General features: G+C 38.8%; 1 protein-coding gene across 1 annotated transcript; it reads left to right on the top strand.

Moving 5' to 3' along the window:
• The first annotated feature begins 719 nt into the window (after positions 1 to 719).
• On the top strand, positions 720 to 17291 carry lss (lanosterol synthase (2,3-oxidosqualene-lanosterol cyclase)). The gene is made up of 22 exons (XM_041807262.1): positions 720 to 868; positions 1596 to 1764; positions 2181 to 2319; positions 3197 to 3305; positions 3683 to 3804; positions 4073 to 4169; positions 5803 to 5938; positions 6429 to 6537; positions 6879 to 6997; positions 7205 to 7302; positions 8109 to 8136; positions 8361 to 8417; positions 9737 to 9808; positions 9997 to 10047; positions 10180 to 10329; positions 12227 to 12323; positions 12811 to 12916; positions 15468 to 15533; positions 15627 to 15707; positions 15813 to 15983; positions 16313 to 16391; positions 16752 to 17291. Exons 1-22 carry the CDS (start codon positions 855 to 857, stop codon positions 16887 to 16889), a joined length of 2208 nt encoding a protein of 735 aa, XP_041663196.1. The 5' UTR covers positions 720 to 854; the 3' UTR covers positions 16890 to 17291.
• Positions 17292 to 24304: the final 7013 nt, after the last annotated feature.

The following is a 24304-nucleotide window of genomic DNA, read 5'->3' as shown; positions in this document are numbered from 1 at the left end:
AAATTGATGAAAAGTGGCTAATGATAATGGAATAAATGGATGGAAAAGTGGTTTAAATGGGTAATAAGGAGAAGTGGCACAAATTTTAAAAGATATCAGTGTCAGAACCCAAGAATAGTTTGACACACTTTTCAGCTCCAAAATGAGCACATTTATTACTTCTCCTGATCCAACACACATGCATTAATACTATCAATAAATCACAAAAGGGGAGTTCCCATTTACTGTTTTTTCAGTGGTCTAGCAAAATCTGTGGGTAGGCCTGCAAATATGAACAAATAAAATGTGGATTGGTCTGTTATGCTTAATTAGTTGAATGTATTTGTTTACATCAGGTTTTGTAATGAGTGAAATTCCCCTTGTAAAACATAGAATAATCATAAACTGACCTCTAGTGAGATCATAAGGATTGAACTTATTCCAAAATTCTTTCTCAACTGTCTATAATTTATTTCAACTGTATTTTAAGTAAGTTTGGCACTAAACTACCGCCTAATGTTGCTTTATTGGGAAGGCTGTCATAACAGAATGAGCACATGTGTAGTATTTGTCGTAGTAGCGCTCTGATTGGTGGACTTCACGGCTGGTCCGCCCCTATCTCCGCCCAGGTGTACTCTGATTGGACAACTAACTCTCTGCTCATGTCTCTCCATTTGGAGAACTCCTCGGACGGCTCAGTGAGGTTCGCTGGGTAATGAAGTCTGAATTGCATTAAAGAGCACTAGACAATGACTGTAAAGAACTACAGCTCCCATGTAAACAGCGAGAAAGGGAAAACCTTCAGAGCAGCCGAAAAGTAAATGAATTTGTTCAGGTCAGTGGAGGATTCAACTCCATATCCGTAACCCACAGACATGACAGAGGGAACGTGAGTATTTTTTTTTATTGTTGGACAATTTAGCAGGTTTTCTTTTTCTAGGAGAAAATGTTAAATCATTGGAACAATGAAAAGGTTTAATGGAGGCTGTTTGTGGATGAACTTTAGTTTGCTATTAAAGTCTTACAGTAAATGTTGCATCCCTGCCACAATAAGTTCACTTTTGTAGAAAGTTTCCCATTTTCAAAATTAGCTCATCACGATTATATACAACAAACATTTATTGCTGACAGCATGTTATTTTGACATTCATCATTTGCAGCAGAGGTTCTCACAAGATGGGTCAAGACCCAATGGTGGGTCACAGAGTTGTTTCATTGGGTCTCAGTCAAGTGCCTAAAAAAATGTGGCAAAAAGCATATGATGTACGGAAGCCCAAGGTGGACATACATCCATTTATTTTATTGTACTCCGTTTTGCTTTTTAAATTCTGGCTGTTTTGTTAGAACTTGACTTATTTATCTGTTAGCCACTTTTTATGTTTCCCAGCGCTCTGAACAACTCTAACAGTCAAGTCATTGCGCATCTAATTTTCCCTGTTTTTAAGTAAAACATAAAATCCTCCAGCCATTGTGTGAGAGTGTGTGGAAAAGCATCCCTCCATCTCAGCAGAACTGCTCCAAGAGTCAGCAGGGAACATAGAGTGTCTCCTTTTGATTACATCTCCCCTCCAATGACCATAAACTGTAGTTCTTATTTTACCCTTTACACCTGCCAGGCACCTGCGGAGGCGAGGGGGCCCGTACAAGACGGACCCAGCCACAGACCTGAGCCGCTGGAGGCTGACTAACTTGGAAGGAAGGCAGACCTGGCGTTATGTGGAGGACCAGGAGGCTCCTGACAGAGAGCAGACGATGCTGGAGGCCCACTGTCTGGGTCTGGACACGGTGAGCAGTGACGTTTTATTGCTCTATATGTCAGTTAAATCAGGCTCTTGTTATTGTTTGTTTTATATGGAAAAATTGCTTTGCTTGTAATTTGTTACTGCCTATTTCCCTGTACTCTTTCTAGCGTTGGTCACATTTTTCATATCAGTGGTTTGGACCAAAGTGTCAAAGCGAGTGTGAGCTTTACCCTCCCTAAATAAGAACTCTTTAAGGGATTTTCTTTCAACTTTGCATATATATCCACTAAGACTCAATGATGATCTGATTAGATTTTGGAGGACAAGGTCAAGGTCATTAGGCCTAATGGTCAGTGAGATTTAATGTGATTAATTATAGACATTATGAAATTAATCACATTTGAAATCTTTACTCTTCTGACATCCTTTTATATTTATCACCTCCTCATCTCTCCACAGAGTAAGTTTGTGTCCGACTCCCCGGCCGCCCACACCGCTGTTGATGCAGCTCTGAAAGGAATGAACTTCTACAGCCACCTCCAAGCAGAGGACGGTCACTGGGCCGGGGACTACGGAGGACCTCTCTTTCTGCTTCCAGGTAAAACCAAATCATCCTCTTAATGTCCTTTAAAGACTCCAGTACTTTGTCAAAGGTAAACCGCCATTTAAAGTAACAGTGGTCATCTTAGAAGTCAGCTTGCTGATATTTTAAGACATGGTTGTAGCAAGTGGCAACCTCTTTCACTGAAAAATAAAGCCAATTGCTAAACACCTGCAGTTGCTTGAAAGTCTAGTCAAGGCTTGTATAAGTATACTCAATGTTATAATGCCAACTTTTATAGTAGAAATAATGTTTACAGCCTGGTTCAAAAGACGATTCTGGTCTGAGTCATTCATGTCTCTATGGTCACACTGTAAAGGGAGTGAGTTTTTTTAACTCGTCCATTTTTGGTTTTAAGAAAGATGTCAGTAATACATAAATAGGGGCATAGCTGACATGTCTGCTAGTCAGTAAATAATATTATTTTTTTGCCATGAGGTTTAGGCCCACCTCAGCTCCACCTCTTTGCAAATAAGCTCTGAGACAGTTTTTATTCATGGCTTTTACAGAGGATTGGCATCAGAAGCCCTCTGTCAGTGACCCAATGTCTGACATCACTCAGACTTTGTTCAATACTTTCTAGTGCACAGGTGGCACACAGGAAGGCTTACTTTTGTGGAGTGTATTTTGCTGTGTTGCTCACTGCAGATGCAAAAGAAATATTTTGCTTTATAAGTTTTTGCACACTTTTTGCCTTTGTCTGTCCAGAAAGTTCAATAGTGTCCAAAAAAGCATAATTTCCAACTTTTTTGCTAATTAGAATAATTGTAGGATTTGCAAGTGGAGAAGTGTCCCTAACACGATCACAGCAGAGGATTATTCCTATCTGTATCTTTGTGCATACATTATAATATTTTTCATTTCTGTGTTTCAGGTCTCCTGATTACGTGCCACGTGGCAAAGATCCCTCTGCCTGAGGCTTGGAAGAAAGAGATGGTGAGGTACCTGCGCTCCGTTCAGCTGCCAGACGGAGGCTGGGGTCTGTAAGTCAGTGACACACAATATCCACACATCCTTCATTGCTATTACACTTCTTCTTCAACAGTATTTTGTTTCTAGAAGAAGGAAGGTAACTGAAAAATAAAATAAGCTAAAGGTTTAGTAAAATCAATTAAAGGTGGCCTCTAAGGTTATTTTTGTATAAGCATACCTGTTCATCTTGAATGCAACATTATAAAAGTGTTTTCTGTGAGATGTCATAATTAGATTTAAACTGTTGTAATAAAACAGTTTTCATTACAAATTTAAGTGTTTATTGTTGCTGTAATACAGTGCGTACAGGAGGAAGGTCCTGTAATAAGTTCAAAAGCACTTGCTTTTGCATTAATCATGACAGAATTGTTGTTTTTTTCTTCTTCAGACATATTGAAGATAAGTCGACCGTCTTTGGTACAGCGCTGAGTTACACCTCATTAAGGATCCTGGGAGTCGAGCCTGATGATCCTGATATGATCCGAGCCAGGAACAACCTTCACAGCAAAGGTGTGTAGTTATTTATGGTAGAGTTAGGAAAGGTGAAGGGTTAGTCAGTGTGTGGTCTCTGGTTTGATTTAATCTGCAGCAAGTATCGCATTTTTAGTTCTAAGCGTCAGTTTAACATTGTATCAATGGATATCAGCCCTGTTTACAGATGTACATCAGCGTATGATGTACCATGCTCTGATGGTAACAGCCTATTGGTGTTTTCACACTTACACAAGACAACTTTGACATAGCTGTTTTAGTATTAATCATTGTTTGTTTCTAATAGGTGGTGCTGTGGGGATCCCATCCTGGGGTAAATTCTGGCTGGCCATTTTAAACGTGTACAGCTGGGAGGGGATGAACACACTGCTGCCAGAGATGTGGTGAGTTGCTTTTGGCTAAAATCCCGTCATGTCCTCTAGTAACCAACAAAAATATCTTTAGGATCTCGCTAGAGGTTAGAAGAGAAACAGGATTATGTTTGTGTGTTAGTTTGAAACTCTTACATCACTGTTGAAGTGAATTTTTTTGGGGGGGGGCCTTTATTGATAGAGGAGGACAGTGGATAGAGTCAGAAACAGGGACGAGATAGTTGAGAGAGACATGTGGGAAAGGGCCACAGGCCGGATTCGAACCCAGGCAGCATGTATATGGGGCGTGCCTTAAACCAGTAGGCCATCTGCACCCCACAGATTATATTTTATATTATATTTTGATAGGGCAGCTGGAGAGAGAGTAGGGGAGGACATGTGCCGGGACTGGGAATCAATCTCAGGACCAGTGCTTTGAGGACTGTAGTCTCTGCTAATGGGTGCCTGCTCTACCCACTGAGCTACACCAGCACATGTTAGAATGAAACTGTGCTGTTACAGTGGCGTCATTTTTGTTATTCATATGTTTTTTGTTAAGCCAGGGGATACCTTTGGCTCATGCATATGAAGAAAAAAATTTAAATGTCTAGATGTAGAAATCTTTGATGCCATGTTTTGATGTACAAATTCTTTTAAAGTCAAATAAAAATGTAAATGAAAAGATGGTCACTTAAACAAATACAGAAAGACTGTGTGAAACAAGTAACAACCATTATTATCAACAAACAAAATATTGCACATTTCAGAGACAAATGTATGTGTAAGAAAGGATTTGAGCCAACCAAAGTTATTAAAGATATTAAACACTCTATATACGGTGCTTAACAAATTTATTAGACCACCTTAACCCTAACCAAAGTAAGGTTTATGCCACAGCTGCCCTAAATTAACAGCATTGGTAATTACCAAAATCATTTTTTATGTTTCTGCAATGGTTAATACACCAATATGTAGAAGCTCTTTAACCAAAATGATATTTTTAATGCTAAAATATAATTATTATTTTTATCCATGAATTTTCAAACTTACTGATTTACAAAAATACTGAAAAAATAGTAAAACACATTAATATTTCTTGATTAATATGTCAAATTATAGTGATTTTACTTGTATTCCTGAACAGAAAGATGAGTTTTAGTGGTTGAATGCTATGCTTGATTACTTTCTGACTTCTCAGAGAAGCCCAGTGAGCCGGCTCAAATTTGGGTGAATTCAGTTTGAAATCCCTCATTCCTGTTCAAAATGGTAAAACGTGGCTGAAAATGAAAGAGGCTGCATTAAAGCACTTTATGATGCTGGATGGTCTTTGAGACAAATATGACAGGTGGTCTAATAAATTTGTTAAGCACTGTATATATTCTAAAATTTCCTTTTTTTCCTTTTAAGCATATTCCCTGTAATGTACTTGTTTAGTTTAGCACCACTCCTGCACATTACAATTACATTTTAGTTTGTTGTTTAATATTTATGCTTAAAAACAGAGGTGTCAGGGTGGAACTTTTATTTCTATGCACACAGCCTAATTTTTCTTTACCTTGATGATACAACCACCATGGGTGAATACTTTGCCTTAATTCTTGCTATGTTGGCAAAGAGCTGCATTGATTTTATTTAGAGTAAACCCACACTGTTTCATCTTTGTCAGGCTTTTTCCAACATGGATGCCTGCTCACCCCTCAACCCTGTGGTGCCACTGCCGCCAAGTCTACCTCCCCATGAGCTACTGTTACGCTGTCCGACTGGCTGCAGACGAGGATGCTCTGGTCCTCAGCCTCAGACAGGTACTGTTCTCATCTTTTGCCACAAGGGGGCGCCCAACTCACTACACTGACAGCAAACCCTAAACTTCAAGACAAAGAGTAAAAAGACTTTGATGGTTTCCTTTGATTACATTTTGTTATTCGCTGCGTTTAATAATGGACGTTAGGTATTGATGTACTGTAAGATATATTTAAGGTAAGAAAGATTTGTATTATTTGTATTCATTATTTAGATTCAGGTTAAGTAAGGATAAGCCCTGTTAACCTCTGAGCACAGAGCCTGGTGGGACTGGGAGGAATTTCAAACATTAATTATGCTTTTGCTTCTCTATCCCTCCCATCAGTTCACGAGTGAGGGAGTAAATAGGACAGGAATCTCCATTTTCTTGGATTCATATTTACAATCTGCAGAAGGAGCAGCCCAGTGCTGTTTATCTTGGACAGAGCTGAGTTATCTATCAGAGTCATGCAGACTTTTTAATGTTTACATATCTTCATGTTTGTTCTCTAGGAGCTTTACGTGCAGGACTACTCCTCCATTAACTGGCCGGCTCAAAGGAACAATGTGGCAGCATGTGACTTGTACACACCTCACAGCACGCTGCTCACAGTCGCATACAGTAAGTATAAATGGCACACCCTAGCACCTGCAGCAGTACGTGGCTGTCAAACAGCCAGTAATGACTGTTGCTAATGCAAGTGACTCAGTTATGTGTGAATAAATCTGTGGTTATTTTCAAACAAAGACTGACTGTTAGCATAGTGGTGATGAAACAAATGTTTTGCAACCACATGATCTGAGTTGAGACATCTGAAATCAAAATAACCCAGGGGAAATCCCTGACAAAGGGATAGTATTGATATAATGATGAAGTGACTAACATTTTTCACTGGTATTTCCCTAAAAGCTGCTCCATGAATCATCTTCTGACCTCATGACTGTCGTTCTGTTATCCTGCAGTGGTGTTAAACGTTTATGAAGCTCACCACAGCACGACACTGAGAGGAAGAGCCGTCAAAGAGCTGTATGAGCACATCCAGGCTGACGACCGCTTCACTAAATGCATCAGCATCGGACCGGTAGTGCACACTGAAATACCCTTAATAGCAAAAGAATGAAAATAATAAAGCCTTTTCAGTGTTTAGCATGGTACCTGTTCTGTATTTGGACATTAACAATATCTTTGAAAAACTCAACTTATTTGCATATGTTTTTAAATCACCCTATTTAATAAGTTTAACAGAAAAAATAGGGTGTAAACATGAAATCTGTCCCTCCTTCCTCAGATCTCCAAAACTATCAACATGTTGGTCCGCTGGTACGTGGACGGTCCTTCCTCTCTGGCCTTTCAGGAGCACGTGTCCAGGATCCCAGACTATCTCTGGTTAGTCAGACAATTTAACACCATATCAGACCAAGTTTATGTAACAAAAAATAAGGACACTGATGAAAAATAAGGACAAAACTGCACCTTTGAATGTCTCACTTTAAAAAAACTACTTGACAACTTGGTAGACAAGTCAGAGTTACAGTACATACAAGTGCACCTAAAAAAATCTGAATATTAGGAAAAGGTTCATTTGAAGAAGTGACACGTCCATATATTCCAGACACATCATTACAGAGTGAAATATTTCTAGACTTTTTGGCTTTAAAATCTTGATGATTATGGCTTACAGTTTACAAAAATCTAATATCTGCTAGCTCAAAATATCAGAATATCACAAAACATGGGTCTAAAAAGGAATTTATGGTACAGAAATGTTGACCTTGTGGAAAATTATGCTCATTTATGCACTTAGTACTTGGTTGGAGCCAATCAGGTCTGAAATCAATACAGTCAAGTTTTAAATTCCCATTTACTGCATACTGTTTTCTTGTTTGAGGTGCATCATAGGTAAGCTACAGTAGTAATGCAGCAGCGAGACACCACTTAACTGCTCTCATAGTGATGTAAAATAAGAACTCCACTGCTCCTTTGAATGCTTCATTTCCCTTTAAAAAACATTTTTTAAATGCAAAATAAGCATCTTTAGAACAAGCATTAAAAAAAAGTTAACTGTATTGAACTATCAAACCTCTATGGTGATAAATGTTGTGCATTTTTCACTAGTAAGATATATATATATATATATATATATATATATATATATATGTAAGATTCACATGAATGTTTTTTTTATGTTGCAGGTTGGGATTGGATGGCATGAAAATGCAGGTGAGATTTCTGCTCATTTTGAGGGCTAAGATGAATATTGTTAGTGTTACACCCCAAAAACAAACCTTTAAGCACATTCAGAAAGCCTCAGAGTAAAGAATCCTGTGAGTTTAACAAAAGTGATGGAGAAAGGAGAGTGAGCTGAATTGGCTGTATAAAACAAGATTAACTTTCTCTGTTTCACCTCTAAGAGTTTGTGTGCTTTGGGACTTTTCTGTTCACAGGGCACCAACGGATCTCAACTCTGGGACACTTGTTTTGCAGTTCAGGCTTACCTTGAGGTAAAATAGAAATTCCCCAATGTTTTCAGCATTTGTTACATATATATATTATTATTTATTTAAGCAAACATGACATCAAGAAACCATATGCAAAAGGGGGGCATACAATATAAAGATATGAAAATGCATTGCAGGATTATCAGTTTGACAGACAAAACTTTTCCCAGTGGGCAGATTTCCAGTCCTACATGGGACAAGTCCAACCACTTTCTTATGCCGTTTTAATCCTAGCAACCAAACCCTGCATGCTTTTTACAGTTCGTTTCAACAATATACAACTGCAAATCAATGGTACTTGACAACTTATATCAAGTTACCTCTTTTATTTTTGCAAATATGACACCTCAAAAAAAAAAAAGGTCAATGTCCGATTCACCAAGAACAAAAGTCATACAAACTCTGAAGTTTTAATTTGATTGAAAGTACCTTAAATAGTGTGAGCTGCATCAGAATCAAATTATTTAAAAGCAAGCTTTTGTCTTTATAATGAGGGGAATTAGAAGAACTTGAACTGAATCTCACTAATATAACTGATTGTCATCAGCGTAACAAGGTACATACACATTGTTTTTAGGTTATATGTGTTTAAAGTGGAAATGCACACTAAATCCCAATTTTATCATCACTGCAATAAGAGCTTTGATGGGTCGTACACTGCAAAAAAATAGAATTTATCACAAAAAATATGTAAAAAATATTTTGATGAGTCAGATGAAACTCAGTATACTTTGGAGCATTTGTAGCAAACGCAGTGGTACATTATCACATTCTATCCTCATTTAGGTAGAACCTAACATAAAAATTGACCTAAAGTTTTTAATAATTAAACCAGGATGATAAGAAATGCTAAGTTAAAATATTTAAGTCATTATAAACTGAGATTTTATTTGGAATAACTTCACGTATATTTTCATATTTAAACATGTATAACAGAAGGAAAATGCCACTTTATTCCTATAATGTTCAGCCCTATTTTAGAGGCACAATGTACAAACTGAGATGCAGTGGACCCAGTACTCAGCCCTGAGGGACCCTTGTAACATGCAGAAGTTCCTGCACATTCTATCCCCCAAAAATATTTGTCTTTAAAGATTATTTGTCCAACAGATGAGCACAGAGCAAGTTTTTCTTATTCTGGCAGTTTTTATAATTGGATAATCGATTGCTTAAAAGCAGAAGTCAAGCCTGTTGATGCTGAAAAACTACTGTCAACATCGTCATACCTGACACTGCTATTTGAGCACTTTGTGTTGGATTCAGATTTTGCTGAAAGAATATCATGTAGAGGTTCATTATAATGTGTTTGTCCTCACTTTCAGGCAGGAGCCCAGGATAATCCCAGACTTCTTGAGTGTCTTCACAATGCGCATGAGTTTCTTAGAATAACACAGGTACAACCAACATCTAAGTCACACCTTTCTGCTTTATAACTTTAAATAACACATACTTTTTTATGTGATCACTGAATGTGTTTGAGTGATTATTAATGCTGTGTTATTAAGCTCCAGTTATCTCTAACAGATACAGTAAGGTCTTTAAAATGGCTACTAATGCCTGACTTGTTTGTCCACCCTTATAGATACCAGAAAATCCTCCTGAGTATCAAAAGTATTACAGGCAGATGAACAAGGTAAAACTACAACCAAGAATAGCCCTTTTTTATTTCTTTTCAAATTAAGGAAGGACAAATATGGCCTCTAAGAAAATTTATCAACCTATAATATTTGTGTATAGTAATTTGCTACCTTCACCTTTTTATCAGGGAGGGTTTCCCTTCAGTACTCGTGACTGCGGCTGGATCGTAGCTGACTGCACAGCCGAGGGTCTGAAGTCGGTGATGCTGCTGCAGGAGCTCTGTCCATCGATCAACCGGCATGTTCCCTCAGAGCGCTTATATGATGCTGTCAGTGTGGTGAGTAAACTGAAGATAAACGTAATTTACAGTTTGTCTCTTATAAACAGAACATTTCTGTTGTACAGGGATCAATTTTGACTGTTTTCATACATTTCTTGGTGATAAATACATATTTCTTCAACATAATTGCCTAAAATAATAGGGATAGATTCCTACCACATCCTTTGATGATGATCAATATTTCCTAAGAAATAAGGGGTTGTTATTAAGATGTTTAGCATTTGTTGGTTTGATGAGTCAGAAATACCCGAAAGGTGCTACGATTAGCTCTATATCCAAAATAATTGCAAATTTATACTAAATATGACATTAAAACAAGGCAAAATTTAATGTTAATAAGGCATACTGCCTATTCAGTGTTGTAAAAAGTATTGGCCTTCTTTCTGATTTCTTATTCTTTTGCATATTTGTCAGACTTAACTGTTAAAGAGCATTAAAAATTCCAATCTTGGACAACCAGAGTAAATATTGTATGCAGTTTTGAACTGATTATTTCATTTATTAAGGGACTAAAGCCATCCAAACTTAGCTGGCCCTATGTGAAAGTACCCCTCCTTGTTAAATCATGAATTATTTGTGATTAACCACATTTTTTGGAAAGCTGAGAACTGATTATTTCCAAACCTGTTGAATCAAAAAACCCCTTAAATAGAACCTGTCTGACACAGAGAAGTAGGCTAAAAGATCACATCATCAGAACAAATGAGAAACAAAGTCATTGACATCTATCAGTCTGAAAAAGGTTACAGAGCCATTTCCAAGGCTTTGGGACTCCAGCAAACCATGGTGAGAGCCATTATCCACAAATAGGGGAAAACTTGTAACAGTGGTGAACCTCCTCAGGAGTGGCTGGCCTACAAGGCAGCGCACATAAAAACCCTTTTTACCCATTTCAAGATGGACCTTTGGCACAGATAGCAAAAGTAAATTATGTGACTTAGTCACAGAGCTTCCAGACCTTTTCAGCTTAATAAAATCACACAATTTGACGGAAGCAGTCAGAGTAAAACCTTATAAATAAGGATATGCCAATGATTTAGCCTATGTGTGGTCAAAGAAGGCAAACCGACTCGGTCATACAGAAAACATGATGAGTTAAGGACTTAAGATTGGTTATAAACCCCAGTGCCCCATGGTACAGTATCCAAAGATTTAAGGCTTTGAGAAGATGCATGCATGTACAGAACAACTTTTTTTCTAAAGAAAATCCCAGTCGAAGCTTTAACTTCTTTGCAAGTTGCTCAATATGAAGCTTAAAAGTCAAAGAATCATCAATCAAGAAACCAAGATCTATGTGGCTGAATTGAAGCAATTCTGCAAAGAAGAGTGGGCCAAAATTCCTCTGCAGCAATGTGAAATACTCATGCAGTTATCAGAAGCACTTGCTTGCAGTTGTTACCTCCAAGGGTGGAACAACAGGTTATTAGGGTAAGGGGGCAATGACTTTTTTACATAGGGCCAGGTAGGTTTGGACTTTTTAAATAAGTTGAAATGAAGTCTGCAAAATGATGAAACAGGGAAATTGGTCAAACTTTATCCTATAATGTCCTCAAAACAGAGAAACCAGTAAAATTTGACCCACAAGGATGGCAAACATGTAATCCAAATAAATAAAACCCAGTGGTTTAGTTCTTGTTTGATCTCATTAAAGGCCCTTCTTACAACCAAAATGTTACAAATGGTTTTATACAATTTAGACAGTGTGCAGAGGTTTACCTGCCATTTTTGATAATTAATAATAGCCAATACTCAATATCTGGCTCCTAAGATAGCTGGGTTCTTAGCTGTCAAATCAGGAATCATCATTATTTGATTTCTGCTTGTATCATAGCCAGATTTGAACTGAAAGTGCAAACATGACTGTTCTTTTATTACCTTGTTTTTTCTTTTCTAGCTGCTGAGTATGAGAAACCCTGATGGTGGATTTGCCACATATGAAACTAAAAGAGGAGGGAAACTCCTGGAGCTGCTCAACCCCTCAGAGGTGTTCGGTATGTTTGTTTTCTTCACCAATCCTGTCAAAACCTGATCTGTGCTTCACACTCCTAAGTCAAGTCATTAAAAACCTTTCAGTGTGCTGTTTGTTCTGGCTTTTGGCTAATGCCTAACATAAAGGAGCCACTGTACAATAGTCAGGGTAAAATGTTACGTAAAAGCCATATCCTGCAAGTTGGTGCCTGAGCCATGAGTATACAAACAGGGTTCACATCTAGGACAGTCACTGTTGCTCAACCTGCAAACATGTAGCTGTGAAAAAGGGAAATGAGGATTCCAATATAAGCACGACAGTCGTGGTTCATGTCAACACCCACTGCCTGGAAAACATTTTTCATTGTACTCCATATGTTGCAATTTATGACTTTTGTCAGCATGGAAAGGCAAAAAGTCTTGTATCAGGATGTTTCCAGTAAAAAAAGGGGAATATAGAAGGTGTTATGCAATCTCTATCCTCTTTCTCTCACTTACACCCACAAACAGGTGACATCATGATAGATTACACTTATGTGGAGTGTACGTCAGCCACCATGCAGGCCCTCAGGCACTTCCAGAAAGCTTTCCCTGAACACCGAGCTGAGGAGATAAGGTAAAAAGGTGTCATCTTGTTTTTAAAGCTTTGATTAGTGATGATGGGGTATTACTCCTACAAACATCTGTCCTTTGGGAACACCGTTTGGTATCAAACCTCTTGTGAAAGATGTCTAAAGCCAAGTTAAACCAAAGAGTTGAGGGCACTGGTTTAGCTAGGTTGGTAGTGCAGGTGCCTGTGTGCAGATGTTGTTCTCAGTGCACTGGTCACAGAATCAATTCAGTCTCGGCCCATTTGGTGCATGTCTTACCCCCTTCTCTTTCCTCTTTCTTTAATAATAATAATAATAATAACTTTATTTGTATAGCACCTTTAAAAACAGAGGTTTGCAAAGTGCTTTGACAATAAGCAGAAACACAATAAAACAGAGCATCATCATAACACAAGCAAAAACATAAAGACAAAACCACATCAACAGGGAACCCGTGAAAGATAAGGCCAGCAATGTAACATCATTATCGTCCTAGTAGACCCATTACAAAGTCCAGAAACATGACGAGCTGAAAATACACAATGAATCCTTGATATATAAAATTCCACTGTGGAATTAAAGACAAAGAATAAAAATATAACTAAAACTAAAAACCCAGAATAACCTAGATGAATCCAGGCAACACAGGAACCCAGCTAAAAGAGACCTAAAAAGAGACCTAAGGACCAGAACTGTAAGAGCAATAAAATGAAATAAAATACAATAAAAAAATAAAATCAGCTTTATAAGCTGTCCTGTCCAATAAAGACAAAAAAGCCCCAAAAAATAATCTAGAAAAAGACTAACAATTTGCCACTTAACAAGTTGGAATTTGTAACAGCTTTAATGGGCATTCTGAAAGTCTGTCTCTTCACATCACTGCAACTGGAGGAGACAATATTTTAGCAAAAAATTCTCGAACTCACTCAGTTTGAAGTGATTCATTTTTTAAGTCACTGCACATTCACAGACATGCACATGTCAGTATATGCACTCAGAAGCAGTCACAGATACTGAAGCCCTTTTTCACTCTTTCTCTCTTCTCACAGTTTGACAATTTACTATTCTTTTGCCTTGAATGTTTTTTCTGCATCTTTATCATCATGATAATGCAATGTTACACTGTGTGATTTCTGCATGACTGTGATTCATTACCACTTCCCTTTACTAAAGATATGCTGCATGCATGTTTCTTGTCATCAGGGTTGTAGCATATCAGTGCAATTTCCCAGCACATATAAACCCAAAAATGCTCTGCTTGCTTAGTCTTGCTATAACTAAAAGCCCTTGCACACCAAACGTGTAATGTTTTTGAGCATGTTGCAAGTCACAATAAGCTTTCACACTAGGAATTTGTGGCTACTATTTTTTCAAACCATGTTTGTGTTTTTTCAAAGTTTTGCTCCTGACGAGCACACGTCTGACTAGTCAAAACTCATTGTTGCCTATAGTAGAAGAGTTTGAGACAGACAGAAGAGTAAAATCTTCCCTTTTCTTCTTTTCATATGAATATTTGCATCCATCTAAGTTATTTTAATCTCATATCATGTAGTCTGGTAAAAGAGGGAGACGGGCAGCAGACGGCTCTGTCCATGTGAACAGAAATGCACTATGCGTACATATGGGGCTGCTTGCAGCCAAACGGGACTTTACTCCAGTGATGCTCAGGTGAACCCCTCTTGAGTGAGCTCTTAACATTAAGAGTAAAAAGATCAAACTCTTGTTACAACCACTGAGAAGAAGAGCAAAACCATCTTTCCACTAAGACAAATCTCAGTGCAGTTTGTTGCCCTTTTTTTAATAAAGAAATGTCCACGTCTGATAAAACTGCCACCAAAGCTGCATCCATGCTAATCTCTTCACCAGTTGCCATTGTTTACCAGCATGCAGTTAAACTAAACCCAGCCTGTAGCTACTGACTCCTTCTTCTCAAATAATACAGTTTTCTGCTGTTCCTATTTTTGCAGTTGTCTTTAATGCTGTTTTTTTTTTTCTTGTGAATGCAGTTCTAATGTGTTGTATAACTAGTGCTATTTGGGCTGGAAGCTGTCTCTACGGCTCCTTTTTTGTGAAAAACTTTTAACTGAGTGATAATGATAGAGCTTGTGTGGACGCATACAAATGCATTCTCAATATATCTCAAAAATATAATGCATTCATAGAGTGTTGAATAGCATCGTAGCCTCAGCTGTTGTTTGATTCGAGACCTACAGGTCTACAGGACACTCATGGTGTTCATGATTTAACATCCTCTTTGCACATCTATCACAACCAGACATCTTTCAGTCGATAAGTTTGGGAAATAAACGCTAAAAATCAGATCTGTCTTCAATCATGATCATGAATATTGTGATATGGTGACATCCTCGTATACAAGCATGTAAATTTGTAACTTAAAATCTATGTTCAGATATTTGTCTTCATTAGCATGAATAATCTTCTCAGTATCGAAGGCTTCTCATGTCTTATAATCATAATGTGAATAAACTCAAAAACTCTTATCAAGTGGAAACATTAAAACTCTTGAAGAACAAGCTGAGGGTTTTTCTGATGATGTGATCTGTTTTACTTTGTCAGCTCCACTTTGAGAGACGGACTGGAATACTGCAGGAAGGTGCAGAGGCCTGATGGATCCTGGGAAGGGTGGGACTACACTTGGTGTTTTTCTGTCTGATATCATACCAGATAAATGGGTCTTACTTGATTAAAAAATGATCCTTTTGTGTTCAATCTCAGGTCCTGGGGAGTCTGCTTCACATATGGAATCTGGTTTGGCCTTGAAGCTTTTGCCTGTATGGGCCACGCCTACAAGGATGAGTACGTTTGTGAATACTGATAACACACTGAGCACTCTGTGGCTCAAAGGGCCTCTGTGAACACACCTACATACTTGATGTGACAGTTTGGTGTCTTTGTTATCAGTGATGTGTGCGTAGAGGTGCAGAAAGCCTGCCAGTTCCTGCTGGACCGGCAGATGTCTGACGGAGGCTGGGGGGAGGACTTTGAGTCATGTGAGCAGCGGCGTTACATCCAGAGCAGCACAGCCCAGATCCACAACACCTGCTGGGCTCTGTTAGGCCTCATGGCTGTAAGGTGAGGCACTCTCAGATCCAAAATGTGTTTTTTTTTAATCCTAGTAAGTGATTTCAAATGATTATAAAATGATTGGACCAAGCTGGGAGTTCACACCTCTCACAAGGAAACAGTCACCTAGTATCAATCATTTTTCCCCCCTTTCATCAATGTTACAGCTGTTATTCTTTTATATATAGCCCTTGATTGCACTAATGCTATAATGATTAAAATTTCTGTAAATGTTTTTTCTTTGTGTACAATTTAACTTTCAATAGCAAATAGAAATATTGTATCGAATGAAACAAGTAAAAAAATCTGTATTCCAATTTTATTTTTTCTAAAATCAGGCATCCAGACAGGAGAGCCATAGAGAGAGGAGTACAGCTGCTGATTGACAAACAGCTGCCTAATGGAGACTGGCCACAAGTAAACTCTTGCATATATATGAACTTTTCTATGCTTAAATATGCAATATCATACTTTACATTACAATACTGGCTTACAATACTTAGAAGTGTTACAATATAATAGAAAACTATTAGGGCTGTTAAAAAGTTGCTTATTTTAATTATGATTATTCACTGAATTTCTATAGTCAGTCACATTTAATCAATTTTTTAAATTTAATGCTTGAAACTCCATCGTTTTACATTTGTAAACAGTTCCAGCTGTTATTTAGAACAAAAACAAGTAAAATTATATGAAATTTTAATCTGAAATGCAAATATAAGAGAACCTGAAACTGAACTGTGAGCTTCAATCTGTGATTTATTTTTTCCTCCACAGGAGAATATTGCTGGTGTGTTCAACAAGAGCTGTGCCATCAGCTACACCTCCTACAGAAATGTCTTCCCAATCTGGACTCTCGGACGCTTCTCAAACCTGTATCCGAGCAGTCCACTGACAGGGAAGGTCAAACTGTGAAGACGATCTAAAGAGTTTCTGGATCATCTGATCCGTCAGGATGGACATGAACTATGTGTATAAATGAATCAAATAACAGCAAAAAACATTTTTTTCCATGTAGGAAAATGTTCATTTTGTGCAACATGTCCTCTGAATGACATAGCTGCTAGTGATCAAAGTATGCACAACTTCCTGATGAAGCTTTTTAGTGTTTAAATGTTCAGCTGTTTTTTTATAATCCATCACACAGAATAACTCAGCTCATCCTTTGAATTAGTGTTTACACATTTTTAGAACTACATTTTTACCTATCTGTTATGATAATCTGCTGCTATCCAGACCCCAAAGTGTACAAAAGCATGTCTGTCCACATTGCCTTAAATTCTTCTAGATTACATTTAGAATAAAGAAAAATTTTATGACCAATTATGATGACTGGATTTATTAATTTCATGTTTATTTGCAAAACCTGCATCCATTTGACTTTGTGCAGTTTACTTTTCCCAAAATCCAAACTGAGTTGGGGAAAAAGGCTTTTAGGTTTCATGCACCTTTTGCTTGGAACAATCTGAATTTAGACCGCAAAACCTAGTGACTGAAGTGTTTTTAGTGAAAACCCTTGAATCCGAACTTTCTGAATGTCACTGTTTAAAGTGATGGCTTCATATTGTTGTTCACATCTATTGTGAACTGTGAGAGTTTGAGTGTATTGGTTGTTGAAACTTTGTATTGCTGCCAGTCTTGGACAGGTCTCCTTTAAAAAGAGATCTCTGATATCAATGGGACTAATCTGGCCATATAAAGGTTAAATAAAATACATTTGGATATAGAAAGTATGAAGTAGGTAAACTGAATCAACACAGTACAGCATTCAAAAACTGCCACATTAATTACAGGCCAATCAGAGCAACAGAATGGGATGTTCAATCCCAACCCAGGGAGTGAACAGGCAGCTGTTGTTATGTTAACCCAGATTCTTTACCATCTGTGGAGTCATTTGGACCAGTTGGATTCAGGCTCTTGCCAAAACTGGATAGGAGAAGAATAAAAACACCTTTTCCGCCAAGAAAAGCTTTCAGTGCAGTCATTTTCTGTTCTTGTAAGAAAGAAATGTGCAGCCATAATGGCATCTATTCTTATTTCCACACTGACCACCATTGTTCACAGGTTTGCAGTTGCTTAAACTAAACCGAGCCCATAGCTGTTGCCTTGTTCAAATGATGCTGATTGGTCTGGTCTGTCTCTGACCAGGACCAAGGATATCAGCTTTAAGCTTTGTTTACTGTTGTGTGCGTGCGTGGTGGATGAACCCAGATGCGGAGTCGGGAGCAGTTTTAAGAGATTTATTGTGCACAGGAAAAAAGGGGGGGGGAATCCAAGTGTCCGGAGAGTGAGGGGAAATCTTCGTGGGTGAGAGTGCTGGAGCCGAGCTGCTGGTGAGCGGAGAGTGAGGCACTGGAAAAGAGGAGAGACACGTTAGTAGGAGAATCCACAGGTAAGTACAGAAATAAATCAAAGAATCACAGGAGATACTGAGCCGAGCGCTGGAGCTTTACCACGGGGAGTAAAGAGCGAAACTCTGGCACTGCAGAGAGTTTCCAGGCGTCTCTTGAAGGTAAGTAGTGATGAGTGATTAATCGCAGGTGTGAGAACTCTCCGCAGCGCCGTGGGGGGATGGTGAACCTCAGGGAAAGCAGTGACAAGTTACCAGCAACAAGGCCGGTTCCCGGAACCCGGAAACCGGAAGTCCATAACAATAAAATGAAGTTTCAAAGTAACCATGACAGTTTACAGCCTTATCCCTTCTGATTCTCTGAAACTGGAGAAGTGTTGATGGTGAAATCTCTTAATTCCCATCAGTTATACATGGAAGAGCAATGTTCACACACAATTGGGCTATTTGCCCATGCAATCTTTCACAAAGTGGAGAATCACACCAACAATGTAAAAAACTGCCTTCCATGAGTGCTTCTTTAAACCAAGTCATGGTACTATCACCTGTTACCAGTTACCCTACCAACATGTGGAATAAACCAGGTGCTTTTTGAGCATTACACAGTTTTCACACTCTTGACTTTGTCCTGTTCCAGCTTTTCTGGAATGTAATGCAGACATCAAATTCTGCATGCTTGCATATTCTGAAAAAACAATAACGTTTAACAGATTAAACATCAAGCATATTGTTTTGTGCTGTATTCAATCAAATTTAGGTTGAAATTTATTTGCAAGTTTTAGTTACATTTTTTTTGTGTAAAGTCAGTTGTTATTATCAGAAAAAGAACTGTAGTCCCAATATGTGTCACTGGGTTCGGCTGTATCAACACAAACCAGGCCTTCACACTGTAAACATGCAAACTGCCTTTACTCAGAGACATCTCATGATGTGTTGACCTTTACCAGAGTGAGGAAGTTGGCACTGGAACACATTTTTTCAGCACCACTTCCCTCTGCACAGAGCTGCATGCAAAGCAATGTTTTACTTTAAAGACTGCTTGCAGGATGGTTTCATACCTGCAACATGTCATTCATAATGGACCTCTGTAACATCATGAATGCACTGAAATGAATAGATTTGTTGCAATTACATCTGATCATATAAAGTACCAGAGTCAGTACCAGAGTTTTCTCTGGTACTGACTCTGGTACTTTATATGATCGGATGTAGTACCAGAGTCAGTACCAGAGTTTTCTCTGTTAATTACGCCAGTGTATTTACGGATGCAGAAGTGTTTTAAAGTATTTCATCTTGGCTCCAGTTTTTGCCCTTTGACCACTTATTCCGTCTTAACTTGAATGTCTTAAAGTTGATCTACAGGTGTGCTTCTGAGGAATGTTTCTGATTTTTGATTGTGAAAAGGCAAATATGTCAGTGTGACAGAAGACAAATATCACGTGAATGTTTCACTGTGTTTATTTGTGTGGCTGAGGTGTTGGTACAGGCTTAGGCTGGAGCAGAGGGTGATAACCTTTGTCAACAGCCATCAGACCCTGATAACAGACTCACAAAACTATGAGACCTGTCAAACCAGTGCTCTCCTCTGCTTTTTCACAGTCTGATGCATGAACTGATGCTGATAGGAGACCTGCTTTAAAAACATCGCCCACACTTTTTCCACTGAAAGAAGGCAGGGCAGTGTGGGGAATTCTCCCAACAACAACAAAAAGTTATATTTTAAGTTCAGAACCTAGATACAATCAAAATATATGTTTTGATGGACTAGACAAGACAGATACAGATGTTGACCATAGCTGTAAACATGAGACGTGAACTTAACTAAAAACTAAGGCTTTAATGCAGTTTTAAAATGACTTCATAAATACAATTGTTTTCAGAATCAACACTTAAGTCCCTGAACATTTACAACCCCGATTCCAAAAAAGTTGAGACACTGTGTAAAACGTAAAATAAATCAAATCTCATAAACCAATATTTTAGTCACAATAGAAAAAAATTGATGACCAGATGTTGATATTGAGACATTTTACCATTAAATGGAAAAAAATAGCTACCATTATGTAGCATCCCCTGGTCTTTTAACAACAGTCTGTAAATGTCTGTAACTGAGGAGACCACTTGCTGGAGTTTTAGGAGAGGAATGTTGTCCCATTCTTGTCTGACATAGGATTCTAGCTGATCATAGCCCTGGGTCTTCTTTTTTGTTTTATGATGCTCTAAATGTTTTCTATTGGTGAAAAGTCTGGACTGCAGGCCAGCTCGTCCAGCACCAGGACTCTTCTACTGTGAAGCCATGCTGTTTTGATGGATGCGGTATGTGGTTTAGCATTGTCTTGCAGGCCTTCCTTGAAAGAGACATTGCTCTAAAACCCTGTATCTACTTTTCAGCTTTGATGGTTCCTTTCCAGATGTGCAAGCTGCCATGCCACAGGCACTAATGCAACCCCATGCCATCAGAGATGCAGGCTTTTGAACTGTGCACTGATAACAATCTGGATGGTCCCTCTCCCCTTTAGTCTGCAGGACATGCTATCCATGGTTTCCAAAAAAGAATTTTGAACTTCTATTAATCTGACCACAGAACAGTTTTCCAGTCCATTTTTAAATGAGCTTTGGCCCAAAGAAGGTGGTGACATTCCTCGATCATGTTCACATATGGTTTCTTCTTTGCATGATTCAGCTTTAACTTGCATTTATGGGCAGCATGGTGAACTGTGTTGAAAGACAATAATTTCTGGAAGTGTTCCTGAGCCCATGCAGTGATTCCCAGTACAGAATACTGCCTGTTTGTAATGCAATGGTATCTGAAGGCCCAAAGATCATGAGCATCAATTACTGACCTTTGACTTTGTCCCTTGTATGCAGAGATTTCTCCTGATTCTCTAAGTCTTTAGATGATATTTTGTACTATGGATGGTGGAAAAGTTCCATACTTCCGACATTTTTCTGACATTATTCTACAATTTCTACAGATTGGTGAACCTCTGCCCATCTTTACCCCTGACAAACTCAGCCTCTCTAAAAGGCTTTTTTTATACCCAGTCATGTTACTGACCTGTTGCCAATTAACCAAACTGGTTGCGTAATAATCCCCCAGCTGTTTTTCATTAGTACAACTAACTTTTCCAGCCTTTTGTTGGCCTGTCCCTACTTTTTTGAGATATGTTACTGCCATCAAATTCAGAATGAGCTAATATTTTTCTATTGTGAATAAAACATTGGACTATGGCATTTGCAAATAATTGCATTCTGTTTTTTATTTTTAGTTTACAACTGTCCTAACTTTTTTGGAATTGAGGTTGAAGAATCTGTACAGTCAGGTTATAATTCTTAGCACGTTAGTGCACTGGTGTCCACTTGTAAATTTGTGGTCCGAGCTGTACTGACCAGTCAGGTATCACCAGGGTTACAGGGAAAACAGTCTGTTATTTACCAAACATTTAAATCTGAGCAACAGATCTGTTTGACACTGGCTTTGCCAAAACGAAAGAAAATTCATTTCCATTTCAAGAGGTTTAAAACATTTTTCAGACAATATTGGATGATGATTGCAGATGGGCTCTGATATGGCCCCGTAAGGGAATCCAGTCTTTGCAAGATCTTGGTCTGGGACAAAACACTGTTTGAATTACAGATGTTAAATGTTAGTCTTTTAAAGTCTAGTAGTGTATAGAGGGAATTAAAACTATGAAAACATGACTAAAGCCTTCAAGCCTGTAAGACTGGACTTTTGGTTAAAATTACTAAACACTTGGCATGAGATTTAAACCCTTAAAGATGTGCTGTAATCTCTTAAGATATACTATAATAACAATGTTAAATCCATACAGACTTTACATAAGGTTTTCAACCGGAGAATGAACTGACAGCTCAACACAAAAACAACTTGTAAGCTACAAGTAACAGCCGCATTCTAAAGCAGAAGAGCTAGAAACACCTCCCAGTTCACAATGCTGCGATTGAAGGAGACAATGCATTGTTTCCATGGTAATGACACGCTCATTCACTTTTTATACCTCAGTGCACAATAAATCTGTCTTTGCAAGAGGAATATTACAGCGCGTTCATTGTTTTTATCGTCATGATCACGCCTTTATATCATGCGGGTGCACAAGGGGGATTGCTCCTCGTCATCAACAGCTGTGCGATTTCACGGCACATATGAATACAAAAATGCTTTGCTAGATCAGTCTAGTTATAGTGAAGCTATCCACTAAGAAAAATACATTTTTCCCACTGGCAGATTTAGATTTGTTTATTTGGAGTTGTCCTTTATAAGCTCTCAGTCAATTTTTCAGTGTAAGAGATGTTAAAAACACATCTGACTATGTTGGAAAGCTAAAAACAACTGGTTCAAAGGTGAACGTTTTTCTAAAGTACACTGTTGTTTGAAATCATGTGATCCTAAATGTCTGTTGGGGGACAGCCATTAGGAATGAAGGGGAATGGAGGAAAGTTAGGCCTTTATAGCTCCACATTAAGAAGGGATTTCTGCCACAGTTTAACAGATTTACCTGCCCTGCGATCAAAATCACAATTTACTCAGCCCTGCAGGCCTCTTAGAGTCTATCTTTGTCCAGATAGGCATGAAGGGAGACAGGAGTCTCTAACAGTCTTGTACTGAGCTAAGAGGCTAACTAAGACCCTTTTAAAATATTAAAAGACAAATTTTTGCCATGAACATGCAGCATGACAGACCTCCACTATATTGCCAAAAGTATTTGCTCACCTGGCTTGACTAGCATATGAACTTAAGTGACATCCCATTCTTAATCCATATGACGTGGGTCCACCCTTTGCAGCTATAACAGCTTCAACTCTTCTGGGAAGGCTTTCCACAAGATTTAGGAGTGTGTTTATGGGATTTTTTGACCATTCTTCCAGAAGTGCATTTGTGAGGTCACACACTGATGTTGGATGAGAAGGCCTGGCTCTCAGTCTCCGCTCTAATTCATCTCAAAGGTGTTCTATCAGGTTGAGGTCAGGACTCTGTGCAGGCCAGTCAAGTTCATCCACACCAAACTCTCTGATCCATGTCTTTATGGACCTTTGTGCACTGGTGCACAGTCATTTTGGAACAGGAAGGGGCCATCCCCAAACTGTTCCCACAAAGTTGGGAGCATGGAATTGTCTAAAATCTCTTGGTATGCTGAAGCATTCAGAGTTCCTTTCACTGGAACTAAGGGGCCAAGCCCAGCTCCTGAAAAACAGCCCCACACCATAATCCCCCTTCCACCAAACTTTACACTTGGCACCATGCAGTCAGACAAGTACCGTTCTCCTGGCAACCGCCAAACCCAGACTCGTCCATCAGATTGCCAGATGGAGAAGCACGATTTGTCGCTCCAGAGAACGCGTCTCCGCTACTCTAGAGTCCAGTGGTGGCATGCTTTACACCACTGCATCCGACACTTTGCATTGCACTTGGTGATGTATGGCTTGAATGCAGCTGCTTGGCCATGGAAACCCATTCGATAAAGCTCTCTACGCACTGTTCTTGAGCTAATATGAAGGCCACATGAAGTTTGGAGGTCTTTAGTGATTGACTCTGCAGAAAGTTTGTGACCTCTGCGCACTATGCGCTTCAGCATCTGCTGACCCCGCTCCATCATTGTACGTGGCCCACCACTTTGTGGCTGAGTTGCTGTCATTCCCAATCGCTTCCACTTTGTTATAATACCACTGGCAGTTGATCACCGAATATTTAGGAGAGAGGAAATGTCACCACTGGACTTGTTGCACAGGAGGCATCCTATCACAGTACCACGCTGGAATTCTCTGAGCTCCTGAGAGTGACCCATTCTTTCACAAATGTTTGTAGAAACAGTCTGCATGCCTAGGGGCTTGATTTTATACACCTGTGGCCATGGAAGTGATTGGAACACCTGATTTAAATAATGGAAGGGTGAGTGAATATTTGGCAATATAGTGTATCAGTTCCTTCAGGCTGACCACACCTGGGAAGAACGGCATTTAG

Source organism: Cheilinus undulatus, linkage group 15 (assembly GCF_018320785.1).
Source record: "Cheilinus undulatus linkage group 15, ASM1832078v1, whole genome shotgun sequence".
NCBI lineage: Eukaryota > Metazoa > Chordata > Actinopteri > Labriformes > Labridae > Cheilinus > Cheilinus undulatus.
The sequence above is the reverse complement of the archived record's forward strand: the minus strand, read 5'-3'. Positions and strand labels throughout refer to the sequence as shown.